At 36.3% G+C, this 17,517-nt stretch overlaps 2 protein-coding genes across 3 annotated transcripts in view; both read left to right on the top strand.

Moving 5' to 3' along the window:
• Positions 1-1,004: 1,004 nt before the first annotated feature.
• Positions 1,005-15,999, top strand: LOC132126406 (uncharacterized). Its single transcript, XM_059537646.1, has 18 exons — positions 1,005-1,646; positions 3,816-3,983; positions 4,079-4,176; positions 4,256-4,370; positions 4,480-4,551; positions 4,788-4,903; positions 6,678-6,834; positions 7,218-7,348; positions 7,493-7,589; positions 7,682-7,960; positions 8,138-8,269; positions 8,491-8,643; positions 8,923-9,140; positions 9,316-9,484; positions 9,618-9,749; positions 11,025-11,768; positions 12,205-13,450; positions 15,338-15,999. Exons 1-18 carry the CDS (start codon positions 1,239-1,241, stop codon positions 15,388-15,390), a joined length of 4,488 nt encoding a protein of 1,495 aa, XP_059393629.1. The 5' UTR covers positions 1,005-1,238; the 3' UTR covers positions 15,391-15,999.
• A 1,273-nt stretch (positions 16,000-17,272) lies between these two features.
• sipa1l2 (signal-induced proliferation-associated 1 like 2) overlaps positions 17,273-17,517 on the top strand; it is an 82,120-nt gene continuing 81,875 nt past the window's right edge. For both annotated transcript variants that reach the window (XM_059537866.1, XM_059537867.1), the window contains exon 1: positions 17,273-17,405. The gene's annotated coding sequence lies outside the window, so the exon portion shown is untranslated. The remainder of the gene's footprint in view (positions 17,406-17,517) is intronic.

The raw sequence follows: 17,517 nt of genomic DNA on the forward strand, positions 1-17,517 counted from the left end.
AAAATGGGTGTTAAAGGATGAATGTTGAGATATTAAGTTTTCAGTTGATATATAATTTCTGATGATTTCTAAAATGTGATAGAGAAAAAGGCAAGAACTTTTGTTATAATGTAGATTTTTGAGCGTGCACTCTTGTCATAAATTAATCCATTACTTTTCCTTCATAATTGTTAAAAAAAAACATTGGTAAAATATATATTTGGGAGTCTTAGACCTTTCCAACGATATATAGTTTGTCAAGATTAGATTAGATTTAATTGTTATATAGTGAAGTAAATGTAGGCGTCCCGTATACGGGACGGGTGACAGTTAAAGGGGTAGCTCACTGCCACAAGAACGTGTTATGAACATATTATGAACCTTTAAGTCTGCTAAAGTAAACTTCATACAAATAACAAAATAAATACTTTAAGTGTCATTACGATCAGGATTTTGAGATAAAACCGATCCTTACAGACAAATGCTGTACAGTAGCTTATTCCAACACAATGCACTAAAACACCTGGTTTAAATCAGAGGAGGGACACAGCCAGAATGTGCAATGCTTTCCCTTGTTGCTGCTCTGTAAACATTTAGATAGTATGAGGCTACCATCCTCTAAACCACTTACAGCCTCCTGCATCTACTCACCTAAGTATTTATCTGTTTATTTTATTGCAGGAAGCATCCGAGCACATGTATTTTTAGATGAACCAAATATTCTGTAACATAAATGGATCTGTGAACTGTATGCACACTGCATGAAATCTGACAAAAATACTGCATGAGAAAAAAAAGGGTTACAGCTGAGGAAAAATATATGACATCATTGTCGAGAAGCAAGGCCTTAGAGAGGGCTCGACTTTGTGGTTCTGATTCTTATCTGCCCACAACTTCTTATTTTGGGAGGAAGCTTTTACAGCTTGGGTTTACAGCCCTCTCTCCCTCCAAATGAGTGTGATGACCTCACCCTGTTTCTGCTAACTCTCTCTCTTACTTCTCTCCTCCCTCACTCCACTCTCGCTTTCTCATAGTCTGTGCGGGAGTGAAGCTGGAGTCACGTTCTCCACAGTTCCTGCAGTCTGCATCTCACAAGTCTCTCTGCAGTGTCCCAGACGACTTCAGAGTGGACCATTTTAGCTTTGTTGATTGACTCAGTTGACTTCAGACTTATAATTTTATTGGATTTACCAGAAGGATTCTTTTGGTGTTTTATTGTTTTATGGTTATTTGTTCCTCAATCAGATGCAAGAACAGCAATGAAGAGGATCCAGCCTTTTACTATTGGGACTAAGTTATCTGTCCCCTCCGAAAATAAATGTCTGGATTATGTTGGCAACATCCTTCCTGTACGGGTTCTGGACTGCTGTGAACTGGAAAACAACTCTAACAATGAAAATTCTCCTTTTCATGAAGAGATATTGTCCACATCTGCACCTGTGGAAGGACTTTCTGATGATATTAAAGAGGAAGATGACAGGGACTCTGTGTCCCCATCAGCTTCTTCCAGATCCATCAGGAAGATTGCTATGTGTGCAAATGTTGAAAGCCAGACTATCAGTGACTTTAATGTGACAAGCATTGAGACAAACAAGCCAAGTACTTCTACTGAAAAGCTGTTTCTTGTTGAGGAAAGATTGAGTGACAAGTCTGGTGCACAGCTGGAGGTGAGCAAGACTGCATTGCTTTCATGTGTTGGACATTATTTTCCTTAGTTGGAAAATATTTGCACATAGAGACCTACGGTACAAATCATTTGTTATATTATTTTACTTTTATTATATAAATCTATGATAATTATAGATTATATAGAAAACTTTAGCATGTACAATTCATATTTAGAATGTTATTCAAATGTTTAAGGAAGATGTGATTGAATTAGATAAAGTAGCAAACCAAGTGGCATTTAATTTTCAAGAAAGATTATTCCCAAAAGGTTTATTGGGTTATAAGTAATATATATGAAATTATTTGTATTAATTTTTAATATTTAAAATTGTTGGTAATTTTTTATGATACATTAAATTAATATGTTAAATTATATTAATATTAAATTTAAATGATAATGTGTGTGTGTGTGTGTGTGTGTGTGTGTGTGTGTGTGTTTATACTGTATATATAATAAACTTTCAAATAAATTATATACTTAATTATATATAGCAATATTGATTAAGCATTCATTTTTTAAAATAATTTTTCATATCTTATAATTTATAATATACATTCCACTGTAATATTTTAAATAATTGTCATTGAAAGCAATTTTAGACTCAACAAAAATAAAAACAGACAAAAACAAAAGCAAACTACATCTGGGATCATAAGATAAACAGAGGATTGTAAAAATATCATATCATAAACAACAAAACAGGTTTCCAAACTTTTAACATTTTTAGTTAGTTGGCATCGTTCAATTTTTTTTCCACAGATATCACAAACCAACAGCACACACACCAGCTCCATATTTATTATTCACTCAGTCTCTCGCTGTTTTTTATGAGCTGTTTGTTCAATTGTTATGCCCATGCACACTCTCCACAAATGCCTGCAAAGAGTTTCCCACTGTTAAACCAGAAATGCAACTTCTCATTGCACAAATGAGCACAACAAGAACACATTGTCGTATTGTGAGAGGAAGAAAAAAGAAGAAAAAACGTGCGTGGATTATTACAGTTTTGCACACTGTGCTCATTGAGATGAGGTCATAGCCAGGCCCCTCATTACAAAAGCCCACATCCGAGACGAACTGGTAATTTCCACCAAAAAATGGGACGTAGTTCCAAACTGGAACATACGGGGAAGTATCTAAGTCTAAACTGATGATAATGTTGAAACCATTGGTTGTGATGCACTTTGTGGCTAAAGAAGTACCAAATTATGTTACAGTATTCCACAACTTGTTCCCTTTTTTGTGATAAGTGGTAAAACAACACTATAAATGCTAAAGGACAGAAGGTGTGGTTTGCACACTCTTAAAGAATTTTAACACCATGTGCTGAAGATGCAGTTATCGCAGTGGTGCAGAAGACAAGTTAAGCAATGCAAGCAAGATCAGCAACATAAAACACCAGCACCGCAAGATGAGATCATTATTTGGAATTACCACACCTTGCTGCAGGCTCATGTATTGTTGGTGGGCCAACAGACTCAGATCCTGCTATTATTGTGTTTTACGCTATAAAATACATCATAAAAATCCCCCGGGTGTCCCAAACACAGGTGCATAATCGTGAGGTGTTCGCTGTAGAGAAATCTGATACCTCTGAAGAGAATGTTTTGGCATATCATCTTGAAAGCAATCTTCTTGAATTAATTTGGTACTTAATCTGTACTTCATGTACCCAAACAAACAACATGATTTTATTGCCTAACAGCTGAGAAACTGCAAAAGAACCAGAACTTGGCGCACAAACCAAATTAGTTGCAGCAACATAGAATGATGTAAGACATTTTGGGAGATTTACAAAATGAGAAATAGTCTGTCGGTCAAGAGTCTGAAGGCATTGGCCAAGAGAGCATAAACCATAACTGGTAGAACATTATTGCTATAAAAAGACAAATTTAGAATATTTTTTAATAAAAAAATAAAAAAATAGAAACACTTAAAATTAGTAAACTAAAAAACGTTCGGAATCCACATATACTGGAACTAAAAAATAGGTGTAGAATCTGTATCTTCAATCAAATTGCAAGCAGCACATTGAATTAAATGTCAAATTTAAATGTACAAACTAAAAACATTAATAATTCAACTGAAATGGTACTTTTTGTCATTCGTACTCTATTAATCTTTACAACTTTGGCACTCATATTCTATTCGGTATATGTCTTTACAGACTGATCTGTGGACTAAAGGAAGGAAGATAAGGAACCTTCATTACAACTACAGCATGCCAACTTTCCCACATGATCAACCAGAGGACGCGTCTCAGAGCCAACGGAGAGACCTTAAAGACTTTGAGAACTCTCTCATCCAACTGACAACAAGTCTGGACTTGATGCAGGTTAAATGCATCATAAATAGGTTTCTGTTTTGTTTATTTTGTCTTGTCTTCTTGTACCATTACCTCATGTACTCTTTATTCATCTCCTATGCCAGGAGGAACCAAAAAGACCTCTTCAGAAGAAGACAGATGCTGTAGATTTAGGATTGGAAATGTTTAGAAGACAAAGCCCGGGGGACAATGTTGACAAATCGTAAGATTTCCTGGCACAATAGAGTGTAGAGCATTATTAAATTTTTGTTAGTGATATAAACTGTTAGGTTTCTCTGCAGGTGGCTAAAGTTGAGGTCACTCCTGAGGGACTATCATCAGGATCTCATGTTGGCTCTAGACGTCTCATCATTTTACCAACAAGCCGACAGCATTATTGGCACCATCAACACCAAGGTTGAGAAAACAAGGGTTGATTAGTTATGGCATTTAGAGAAGACCTCAAACAGTCTTTATTAATCATGATTCAAATACAAGCCCTTATTCAGTATAAATGTTGTTGCAGAGAAACCGTGTACTGGCGGGCGACATCCCAAAAAGTGACAAAGAGACTAGAGAAATCGCCTGTCAGATAAGTGTAAGTCAATCAGTGATCTCATTAGAGGAAATACTGTCTCCTGAATTTGAGAACATGAAAACAGTGTCCCAGTGTCACAGTCACTTTGTTTTTTTATGTATGATTTCTCACTTGACCAAATAGTAGCCCATTGCATTGGTCTCACATTGGTCTCTGGACTGTGGCAAATGAACTCCAAATGAATGATGTCATTTCCTTCCATGACCCCAACCCTCCCTGGACAACTCTCTTTCCAGATGCTGAATGAGTCTGCGTCTCGGCTGTCAACTCTCCACCCAACACTGGCCAGAAGAGTTTCATGCAAACAGGCCGAGGTGAAGGAGAAATGGGCACTTCTCCAGGAGTTTCTCTGGTAAACGAAAGTCCACTTACTCCCATTGTCCTCCTGTGAACAAAAAACTATAGTAAACAAAGGATTGGAGAGCAGTGATACCATATTTAAGGCTTGGAATAGTACATGACATCATGCTTCAATGGAAGCCATAATTGTCCACATGCAGGAGTGAAGCTGACATGTGGTTTAGTGATGTAATGTTATGGTCTTTTATTTTGATATTGACCTATTGCAGAGTCTTAGATCATAAATGGTAGATGTTGTTTTGACGCAATTGCTATGTATTTAGTTTCACGCATTGATTCCCAGTTTAAGCATTTGCCAGTTTATGTAATGTTTTGTGCCCTTTTGAAGTTTGATTCCGTATCCAGGAAGATAAATATCACTTAGAGCTTACAAAAATATTTTTTTGATTTTTAGATCATTTTTCTATTAACCATGCATGTCTGGTTTAAAACATTGCCACTATCATTATAGAAAGCTGTGATTAGTGGCTTGGCTAACCCTTTTAAGTTACAAAATATTACACTGATTGTATCATAGGTCTTTATCACAGAGGAATCAACAGCTTTAAACACAGAATTCCACAGATACTCACACCATTATGGATATTCGGATTTGGAAAATGACTTCTGCTAAACTGTATGACTTCTGAAAATGCCAGAGAATGAATGACAGACATAGAGAAAGGGTGGTTATCAATGAAGGAAGGCTGTTTCACCTCAGCTCTGGTACAGATGTGAGGAATAGCTCATATGGTATGAAGATATGGTGATGGGAGACAGGTACATCTGGAGGAATGTTCCCATGCAGTGAGGAAGGAACTGATAAAAATAACTGTCTAAATGATTGTCATAAATCACACTAAAGTAACTACTTCAGACTAATAAAGCATGATTTAACAAAAATATAGAGTAAAATAAGCCCCACTTATAACCTACAGTACTTACACCTACCTACTTACAACATATTTTGAAATCAATTCGAGTTTTGTGTTAGAGTTTAATCCATGTCCATTAGGTCTGAGGCTATTAAAAAATTTCACTTTTTTTTGCAGGTATACACATTCATTAATTAAAAAAATAAAAAGTTTTAATAAATGTTATGTTTTGTTCTGGGAAAACTGTACAAAAACATTGATTACTCTTGTGGTGATGGCTTGCCCTTGAATATGCAGCAGCCTAGATCTCTCTCTCAAGCTCTCTCTCTCTCTCTCTCTCTTTCTAGACAGACAGACAGACAGACAGATACATACCAATTGTTATTCGCTAACAAAACATGTTTATCAATAAATTTGTCATTTTTTTTATGTCCATGGCAAAATTATCGCAATATAAACATTATTTTATATCCGTCTTTTTAACAACAACAAAAAAAGAAGCTGTTGCAGACATTACCCAATTTTTCGAAGTAAAGTCAACAAGCAATGGTTACATTCCTTTTTGGCTCTCTCATCAAATCCTCTATCACTAGCTCTGCGAACACACCTTTCCTGAAACTATGAGCTAACCAGACCAGAGGGAAAAGCCTGCCAAAAATAATATTCTCCCAACGCCAAAACAATTGCTGCAAAACCTCGTCCAGGATTACATAACCTGCATAGATAATGATGCAAGTGTTCTGTAGATATTTTGATGTTTAATCTGCAAGTTGTTAGCTTTAAAGATTGAAAATCTACTGACTTGTATAGTCAAAAATGATGATGAAACATGATGATATGTTTGAAATGTTTTGAAGAGTAATGCTGCCCCAATGGTGTCATTAAAGGTAACATTTTGTTCCAATTCTACAGGAACCAAAAGACAGATGTTTCTTCAAAACGCCCGTCAGCGTTACCCGCTGATCCTCTAACCACATGCCCTGACTCACAGAGCTTTGCTAGAAATGAGGGTCACAGCATAATGGGAAAAGACGTCAAAGAAGAGCAAAACCGTCTCCGAGGATTTGAGGTTAGCTGCAGTGCCTCCAAAAACATCTGCAAGCATGTGATTATAAATGACCAGTCATGACCACATCGAAAAATCAACTGGTCTGAAATTTCTGTTTGGTGAAACAGTCTTTTACACAGAGGCTTTAAATGTATCACACTCACCAGATGACCTTCTCTTGACAGTGATATTACTTGACAACGATAGTCCACAAAGTCTCTTTCCTATGAGTACTCATTTAGTGATTTCTGTTTAGGCATGTTTCCATCTCAGAGTGAAAAAATAGATATCAATATGGATATAGATACAAATACGAATCAAAAGATGCCATTCCATATGTCTGCGATATTCTGGTGTTAATTATCTATGAATAAACTTCTATTCCTGAACATGTATTTCTGCAGTGCTCTCAAGGCCTGTGGACCCATAGGATGTGGAGTCCAGTTGAGGAATGTTCTATAGAGAGTCAAATCTCACTGTTGGAAAGCAGCTGTTCCAAGCTGGACAATATCTCAGAAAAGCAGGACTTAAAGAGGTGCAATTAGTGTTTTTTTTCACAATGAATCTGTTGTTGACTAAAGAAGTAAATGATACATAAATGTGAATGTGTCAATTCATACAAAGGAATTCAAGATGCAGTTGTTGAGTAAAGTTTGATTAACACTTAATATTTTCCCAGCTGTATCGACCAGATGGCTCAAACAACCCCTGTTTCCTCTCAAGAATGTCTCATAACCAATAAGCTGCTGAAAGAGTTGACGACATCCACTGGAATGGTAATGCATTTTCAAGATTTTTTTTTTCATTACAGTGCATTAAATTCATATATAAATGATCTCACTTATCTCTTTTCATCTCCTTTTTAAAGAATGAAGAGCATGACTGCTCGAAGCAAAGACAAGACCACAAAATAGAGGAGCTCCTAAGCCAGGTGGAGGTCCTTTGGGATGCTCTGCAAAAGAAATATGGAGAGGACAATAAGACTAAACCAGGGGAAAAAGAACAATCTGGAGATGAAGCTGCACAGATGGTATCAGATCTCACAGGTTCAAACAATCTCCTGGAAAAAGTAGAGGAAGGCAGTTCAGGAATGCTTGAAAAGTTCCTTGAACTTCTTGACCCCAGTGCTTATCACAAAATAAATCAGGTAAAGCAACCATCATAAGCTTCACCAAACTGTAGTTTTAGGTGACTATGATGATACCAGAACATGAATATTAAACTAGCATACTCAATTTCAAACTAATTACTTGGTGTGTTTGTGAATGATTTAAGAAAATATAATGAATGCAGGACTACTCACACAGTTGTAAATCTGCTTTAGGATGTTCCTGGATCTCTGCATGGGCAAGAAATGGCTGAGGCTCCAGAAATGTCACTAAATCTACTGAGTCAACAAACTGAACAAGAAAGAACCCAGAAGCAGGACCAGATCACTAATGAGCTACAAAGCTCGGTAAAATATGAGCTTGGTTCACAAAGTGATGTCCAACAGATAAATGAATTTAAAAAAGCCATATTTCACTCATTTGTATCACACAAATGACTTAAACTCCTCTCAGATTTTCTCTAGGGAGCTGTTTGGAAATTTTTATGCAAAATGTGTCAATGTCATTGAATTAGATGATGAAATATCAAACCAATAGACACTTATTTTAAAGGTTTATCTTTCCTCAGCTATCTACTCTAACACTACGGATAAACCAGCACCTCTGCCGCTGTGCTGAGCTCAGTATGGACCTCCTGGACATAGAAACAGATATGACTGTGCTTTGTGACTCGGACCTCAGTGGTCTGGAGGGGCTACAGGAGCAGCAGGATGACCTAGAGGTCAGATAATGAAAAAAAAAAATCTTTACTAACTGAATATAAATAGATGTTAATCACTATGTGATTGACTTTAGAGCAGAAATTAAGCTTTTAAAGATGGGCCCAGCTTCTTGGGTATTAAAAAGTTGCTGAGAATAAACATTAAAAAAAATATTTATAGGTTCCTTTATAAGAGATTTGCTGGATATACGTTTTCCCACTGCACCCTGAAATGGTTTTAATGAGCTTTAGTTTGACATTTTAGGTCGTGCTAATGAATAATTTTTTTGTTCCACAAAGGCTCATTATAATCTCATAGAGGGAGAGGTGAAAGAAATGGAGAGACTAGACAGTCAGCTAAAGGTTCCTTCCCCAGAGCAGAGAGACCTTCTCAGGGAAGAGGTTCAGGCGACCCTGCAGGCTTGGGAGGAAGTAGGCCGCAACATGGCTGAAAACCGAGGCCGCTTGGAGAAGTTCCACCAGATTCAGGACTACTTCGAAAACTATCTTGCCATGATGTAAGAAGAGAAAGTCTGACTAATTTGGATAATTATACATAAGAAATATTTCATATTTAATGTCAACAACTTTAGCAAGACATACTTTCCCATGTGTGGTTTTGTTATATTATAGCCTATTAGATTGGGACTGATGTGATATTTTGATACTGTCTTTTCTTTCTGTGTCCTGTAGTACGTGGACAGAGAACACCAGATCCTGTATCCTTGCTGGCGGCTCTGCTTGGAGAGAGAGTGAAGTTGCAGAGATTGATCACAGCATTGAAACAAAGCTGGATGAGTTCAGCAAACTGGCTGCAGCTGGTCAAATGCTTATGCAAGATGAGAGTCAGTTTAAAGACATTGTGAGTGTGTGATTGATTTACTTACAGTTGCCACGTGGTCATCTAAAAGCGATCTCAGCTGTCTAAATATGCGGCATCCATCTGCAGAATGTTCGTTATGATGTTTTCTTGATTATAATCTTCCTGTCTGTAGATCAAGGAGAGAACAGATGAGTTGCAAAGCATGCTGGGATGGATCCAGGTGAACTGGCACGTTCAAAGAGAGCAGCTTAAAAGAAACCAGAATGGGAGACCAGAGTTAACAAACGATCCTGTTCAACAGCAGGTTATTAGAATTTTTTCATCATCATTTTTTTAAAAATTATATGATTTTAAATATGAAATGGCTAATGTAAAGTCATGTGATCATAATGGCAAAATGAACCCCATCAGGATCTTGTATCACCCTGAAGTTTATTGTGCAATGATGGCAATCTGACTGCACATGCTCATCCTTAATATACAAATGTTTAACAAATAAACTAAAATAAGCCTTAATATTTTAGAGGAAAGAGTGATGCAAGAGATATGAAACACAATCATGCACAGCTACAGTGCCATGCGAAATTTGAATAATTTTAACAAAATAAGAGAGAGATCATACAAAATGCATGTTATTTCTTATTTAGTACTGTCCTGAGTAAGCTATTTTACATAAACGTTGTTTACATGTAGTCCACAAGACAAAAAAATTGCTGAAATAATTAAAATAACCAAATTCAATGGGTTCTTAATACTGTGTGTGGTTACCTGGATGATCTATGACTGTTTTTTTGGTTTTGTGATGGGTTTTCATGAGTCCATTGTTTGTTCTGAACAGTTAAACTGAGCAGAGTTCTTCAGAAAAATCCTCCATGTCTTCCAGATTCTACAGTTTTCCAGCATCTTTTGCATATTTGAACTCTTTCCAGCAGTGACTGTATGATTTTGAGATCCATCTTTTCACACTGAGGACAATTAAGGGACTCAAACACAACTATTAAAAAAGGTTCAAACATTCACTGATGCTCCAGAAGTAAACACAATGCATTAAGAGCCGAGGGGTGAAAACTTTTGAACAGGATGTTTCTTATTTTATTTAAATATTTTTTTATTTTATTTAGTACTTCCCTTTAGAAGCAACAGAAGATACTTGCATGTTTCCCGGAGGACAAATTAAGTACAATTTACCTTGATCTTCAAATTCAAAAAGTTTTCACCCCCTGGCTCTTAATGCATTGTGTTTACTTCTGGAGCATTTTTAATAGTTGTGTTTGAGTCCCTTAATTGTCCTCAGTGTGAAAAGATAAATCTCAAAATCATACAGTCACTGCTGGAAAGGGATCAAATATGCAAAGGATGCTGGAAAACTGAAGAATCTGGATGACATGGAGGATTTTTCTGAAGAACAGTGCTCAGTTTAACTGTTCAGAACAAACAAGGGACTCATGAACAACCAGTTTACAAACTTTTGAAGGGGGTTATTTTAATAAATTCAGCTATTTTATTTTTTATTTTATGTTTTGCCTTGTGGACTATTATTTTTGTTCTTATTTTTGAAGTTATGTTTTTCCTTGTTTAGGCTATACCTTTCAAAAACCCTTCTGATGGTCTTTGCACAATAAATGGAGAGGTCAAAGGAACTGCTGAAACACAGCCCTCTCAAAACAACTTGGAGCAACAGAATGGGAGGCATGATGTGTCCAGTGTTGTTAATCAGGAGTCATGCCTTTCAAAGACATCCCTAGGCTCTAGCATCTGTCTTATTTTGAGCTTTGATGACCAGTCTTCAGGCATTAACCAAGTGACAAAGCAATGGTCCCCCAACAATAATGAAATATTTGAAGAGTCAGCAAGCTGCATTCAGGCAGACAGCTGCCAATCACAGGACAAAAACTCAATGCAAATGCAACAGCCACAAGAAATGCTCCAGGAGAGATGGCCGAATGAATCAGTTAAGAGTAAAGACACCAGACCCAAATCATCTTGTGTGAATCTTGCACTGTTGCAAATCAAAAACCAAGGAGAACCAGACCAGTCACCAAGCAAAGAAGAAATATCCAGCCAACTGTCCACATATAACATTGAATCATCATTTTGCAATCACCTACCAGAGAATCTGCAGGCCAACAACAACCAAACATATCTGCAACTATCACCAGAAGTCGATCAGATACAAAATTCAGAGAATCAAGCGCAAAAAACTCAGTCACAGAGCTACAGCCTGAACCGGATGCAGAAATCTGCACACAACAATCTAGAATCAAATCAAAACAAAAATGACGACCACCTGCGGGTTGAAGTGGCAGCTGAAGTCACTCATAGAGTAAGTATGACTTCAAATAGTGTGTTAACTTCAGACACATTCCAAACTGAAATCAAAGCACACACAAAAACCAGACATGCATGTGCTTATTATTCTCTGGGCTCTGTACATCCTGTCCCATGTGGTGAAACAATGACCTCATGATTAATTTTCCATGGCATGGCTTTGAAATGCCTCCTGGTGGTGTGTATTGTAATAATTTGCTATGAAGCCTGCTCATGCCATATAGGATTTATTAACTTGGCATGCAATTGTATTAGTCATGCTTAGGCTATTGCCATCACAGCTGTGTATGTATGCATTCAAGAGCCATACGTTTTTTTAAAGCTTACAGAGTGTGTGTGGGCCATTATCAACTGGCTGTGAGTTTGGTTTTATGATATTATAAATTATGTCTCCGCTTATCTAAAGGATTGCATTCCATTATTTTTTGCAGGTGTTCACGTATTTGCACGTCTCGGATAGTTACAGATCAACAGGGCAAGTCTTGGAGGTCATATCCCCAACACATGCAGCAGAAAACATCACACCTGAGAGGAGAACGGTTTATAATCACAACAGATTCAAGCCAAGCTCTTTGTTCAAGCTGAAAGAGCCAACCACAAATAAGAAAGAAAACCAGCGAAGGAACTCTCTGCTTGGATCTGTAGGATCGGAAAGGTCTGGCAAACCTTCAAGCATTTTCAGGCGAAGGTGTAACACTTGGCCAGAAGGAGAAGGGAGAGTGAAAGAAAGTCAATCAAACTCCAAACTTCAGGTTTTTATTAAAAAAAACATGTTGCCGGTGAATTCTGTCATCGATAACAAGTCCAACTCTTTTCCAGAAGACAATCTGCCTAATGCTGTCAAGACTTCAAGTGGACCGGTTAAAAACATCTGCTCTTATTTGTCTCTAGGATCCACTCTTAGTTTCAGTCTTCCCAAGTGCTTTCACAACAGTGTCTTGGACATGGAAAATAAAGAGGAGATTCAACCTTTCCAGATTTATGATGACTCAAACAACCAAAAAATACCCTCAGCTCGAACGCCACAGTCAGAAATGGGGTTAGAACCAGTGGTACATACTAAACAAACTGAAATAAACCTTCATACAGCAGATATGGAAGATTGGGACAATACAGAAGAACCAACCACTGAGGTCGAGACCCAACAGTTAAACCAAGCTTATGAGAGCACAGAACCTGTCTTGAGGGTTTTCACATTGGTTGAATATGAAGAACCTGATAACGTTTCCTCCAGCCATCACAAACCCTCTTCTCCAGTGGTCAATGACTCTGCCTTGGTCACTCACTGCAGGTCTCTGTGTCCTTCTTCATCAGGTTCTCACAGTTGCTTAAGTGTTTACACTAAAGTAAAAGACCTGAACGGCCACTTATATTACACATCCAAATACATGAAGATAAACCCCTCAAAAGAATTGTTCCCTAATGGCCCAGGCTCTCGTAAGAGCAGCCGTGTCATAAACTGTGGTGTGAAAGACTGTGCAGTGTGTTTCAGTGAAACAGTGAAAGAGACAAGTGTAAACTGGGCAGCGAAACCTGACATTAGCATGGAGGAGCTTCTTAAACCAGGCCACTGGTTATTCCAGCAGGAGGAAGAGGAACTTGAAGATATCTGGAGAGGAAGAGTGAGTAATCTAACTTCAAACTGTTCTGTGGAAACAAATACGGATGAAGAAACAGGTAGGAAAAGACTCTCACAACTGAATTAAGAAATGAATACTTTAATTCATCCGGGACATATTAAATTGACCGAAAGAGATTTATAATGTTATAAAATATTTATATTTCAAATAAATGCTTTTTAATAAACACTAAACATAAATATTAAGCAGCACAACTACTGTATTATTGTGGTCATTTTTTAATTCAGACTGCAAGTTTCTCCAATATAATAATAAATAATATAATAATAAATACATATGATCATTATATGCATTACAGTTCAAACATTTGAGGTCATTAAGTTTTTTAACACAAAAAATGACTTTTTGTTCAAAAGTGACAGTAAATAATGTTGACATTAATAATGTTACAAAACGTTTATATTTTAATTAAATGCTGTTCTTTTCTATCATCACAGCATCCTTAAAATGCTTAAAATGCATCACTGTTTCTACAAATATATTAGGCAGAGCAACTGTTTTCAACACTGATAATAATAATACTACTACTAATAATAATAATAAATGTTTCTTAAACACAAAATCGGCATATTAAAATGATTTCTTCTTATTATACATCTTATGTTATATAATAATATTTCAGGTATTTTAAGGTATGTTTTGGAGTTGATGTTTTATATGACAATGGTGGTGGTGGTGGGGGGGGGGGGTTCATCAAAGATAACAAATATTTGTGTAAATAAATATATGTTGTGAAGTTGAGTGATTATTCAATCTGTAAAATGTAAAATGACAAATATGACAAAATGACAAATAATAGTAAAATGACTTTACATGACAGTGCATTGCTTTTATTTATTTTACTACTTTTTACTTTTACTTAAATATTAAGTAAATGCTCAAAATGCAGTATTTTATAAAAACTCACTAATGAATAACACAAAATGCATTCCATCCAGTATCCACTGTATTCACATCAATTCCACCATTGCATAATTGCACATCCTCATTAAAACTGTTTATAACTCTAAACGTCACTAAAAATGTGTAGTATAGTTTTTGATGTGTGAAAAAAAAAAAAAAACAAAGCCCTGGGGGCAGAAATGTCTCCTCCACATAACAAAAAAGTCTTATTATACATCTTATGTTATATAATAATATTTCATAAAAATACTGTTTTTACTACATTTTGGATCAGATAAATGCAGACTAGGTGAGCATAACAACACACGCATATAAAACATATATATTGTATAATTACTTGGCCATCACTGAATATTATTTGATAAAATATAAAACAATAGAGTAGTGCTGTTCTTAGGAGAGCTTGGTATGCCATTGTATGATTAAGTACTGCAATATTCATATTAGTGGCCAGACTATGTGACCTGCCAAAGTGTGATGTGATTAGCAAATAGCTCCATCTGTTGGGCATGTACAAATGAGAGGAAAATACTTAAATACTAAAAGATTTTGAGCTACAGATATGAATGAAAACATTTCTAATAAAATGTGATATTTGCAACACAGAAGTACAGGCTATGCATAAATATGGATAAAGAGCTACTGTACGTTTATTAGAGGGATATCTGCATTTCTGGATGAAGAGAAAGAAACGACAGTATCTGTAATTGCATTAGATATTTTTATGCTCCAGTTATTAATCATGAAATGATATTGCCTTTATTACACCGACAAATACTCCAGGCTGTAATAATGAAATATCTCATGGGGATAACAATGAAATTGATTGCCATGTTTGACAGCTGTGTTGCGCACAGCTTTCAAAATTAGGCCAGTATTTCCCTTTAGACTTAAAATGTGCTTAAAATTGAGTATGTGAATGAGTATATGATATGAAACATGCAAATTTATAATGAAAAACAAATGAACAATCATTTCTTCTTTTTAATGGCAGGTTTATTGTTTTTTTTTTTAATTGCAGGGCTATCGATCAAAACCAACAGGGGACAGGTAGCCCACCCACTCCATGGATGAGAAGGCGGTTTCTGGACATGTAACATGTAACATCTGGACATGTAACGCCACATCAATGACAAGATGGATTATTTCATGGATCCATTTATCTGCTGTACATGCAATATGCTGTATGTGTACTATTGTATTTCAGTTGTTTTCTTCTCTATATCAACAAGGTAAATTTAACTCTAAAGGTTGATCTAAGATCATGTCATTTACAAAGTTAAAAATTTCATTGCCAAACTCCAGATGGCGCCCTTGTCACGCTTATGCTTACTGTGCAGTTTTGGGTAAGTATAGAAAAATGGTCAGCCCAAGTACAATAAAAAGACACCTCTGTGCACACCCATTTAGAGCTAACAACAAATTCAGCATGCCCAGAGACATCATCCTGCTTATTCACTGTGGAAATAATAACAACACTTCTATGAGAAAGGCCTTGCATATGAATTACACTCAGTGCAGTAAGCTGTACATCTGAGAAAACAGTTTGTAAATCACTATTGTGGAGCATGTATGCAATTGAAGGGATTAATACTGTTTGTGTGTTCATGCTGTTAAGTCATTCGCATACTTATGTCATCCTATTTTGCACAAAATAAAGCTGAAACCGCATTGTAAGTGTGATTAACATGCTGATTGCTTCAATTTAAAGATAGCATGCATCGTAATAAATTTAGGTCAATATAAAGGCACTTCACAGTGTTGGAAACAGGACTCTTGATAGGTTATAAGATGACACATGTCACAGGGTATCTCCCATCAGAGCTAAAAATAACTTGACATTTTACTAGAGTGTGTAAGATTTTCATGCCAACAATATGAGGCATAAATTTGATCATTAGTCAACTTCTGACAAATTACTTCTCTCTTGCACGCATTAAGAAAGCAATGTTGTTAAAAATGTTTTAGAAATGCTAAAATCACATTTTGAAAAGGTATGTTTTGGAGTTGATGTTTTATATGACAATGGTGGTGGTGGGGGGGGGGGGGGGGTTCATCAAAGATAACAAATATTTGTGTAAATAAATATATGTTGTGAAGTTGAGTGATTATTCAATCTGTAAAATGTAAAATGACAAATATGACAAAATGACAAATAATAGTAAAATGACTTTACATGACAGTGCATTGCTTTTATTTATTTTACTACTTTTTACTTTTACTTAAATATTAAGTAAATGCTCAAAATGCAGTATTTTATAAAAACTCACTAATGAATAACACAAAATGCATTCCATCCAGTATCCACTGTATTCACATCAATTCCACCATTGCATAATTGCACATCCTCATTAAAACTGTTTATAACTCTAAACGTCACTAAAAATGTGTAGTATAGTTTTTGATGTGTGAAAAAAAAAAAAAAACAAAGCCCTGGGGGCAGAAATGTCTCCTCCACATAACAAAAAAGTTTTCAAATTGACCATCAAGATGTAGTGTGACCAAGTCAAAGCATTTTACTTGTTTATTCGACATCTTCATTATTAATTGCTATCGAATATGCATTACGTGCTTACAAAGAAAATGGGTTTGTTGCCCTGAAGCAATTTTGCAGCGTTGATCAAATGAGTGTTTACAACTTACAAATGCATACATTAAACATGTAATTTAAGAAGTGGACTTTTTTTTTACTTACTCATTCATGAAATCTGTATTATTTAATTGCCTGTCACACAGTAAATGTAACTCTATCGCCGTCAGACATAAATGAGTCTCACAACATTGTCCCAGACAGCCCCTTTAAAGTTAAAAAGCAAGATTGACAGGCCAGACAGCAAATGATACGCCTCTATCACATGAGGTGGGGCTCTGTCTACGCCACGACGAATCAGCGCGCATAAGAGGCGGGACTTGTGCTGGTCGTGTTGTGAGTCAGCCGCTCACTGTGTCCTCCTGAGATCTGTTGAGTTGTTGCGCTTCTATTGTGGAAGGCGCGTCTCTTTGGGAAATAACGCGTGTATTGACATCAAGGAATCGTTGCGTTGTATCATTTTCACATACGATGGGATTGTCGTCTCATGCCTAGCGAGGTAAGATGACAAACGATTAAATCAGTTTCTTGTATTTGAACTTGTTCCGAAAGAAACTTTTCTTAAAGGTGAACTCCACGGAGCTTAGTGGGTTGTGTTCATACAGATCCAT

The sequence above is a fragment of the Carassius carassius genome, chromosome 44 (assembly GCF_963082965.1).
Source record: "Carassius carassius chromosome 44, fCarCar2.1, whole genome shotgun sequence".
Taxonomy (NCBI): Eukaryota; Metazoa; Chordata; class Actinopteri; order Cypriniformes; family Cyprinidae; genus Carassius; species Carassius carassius.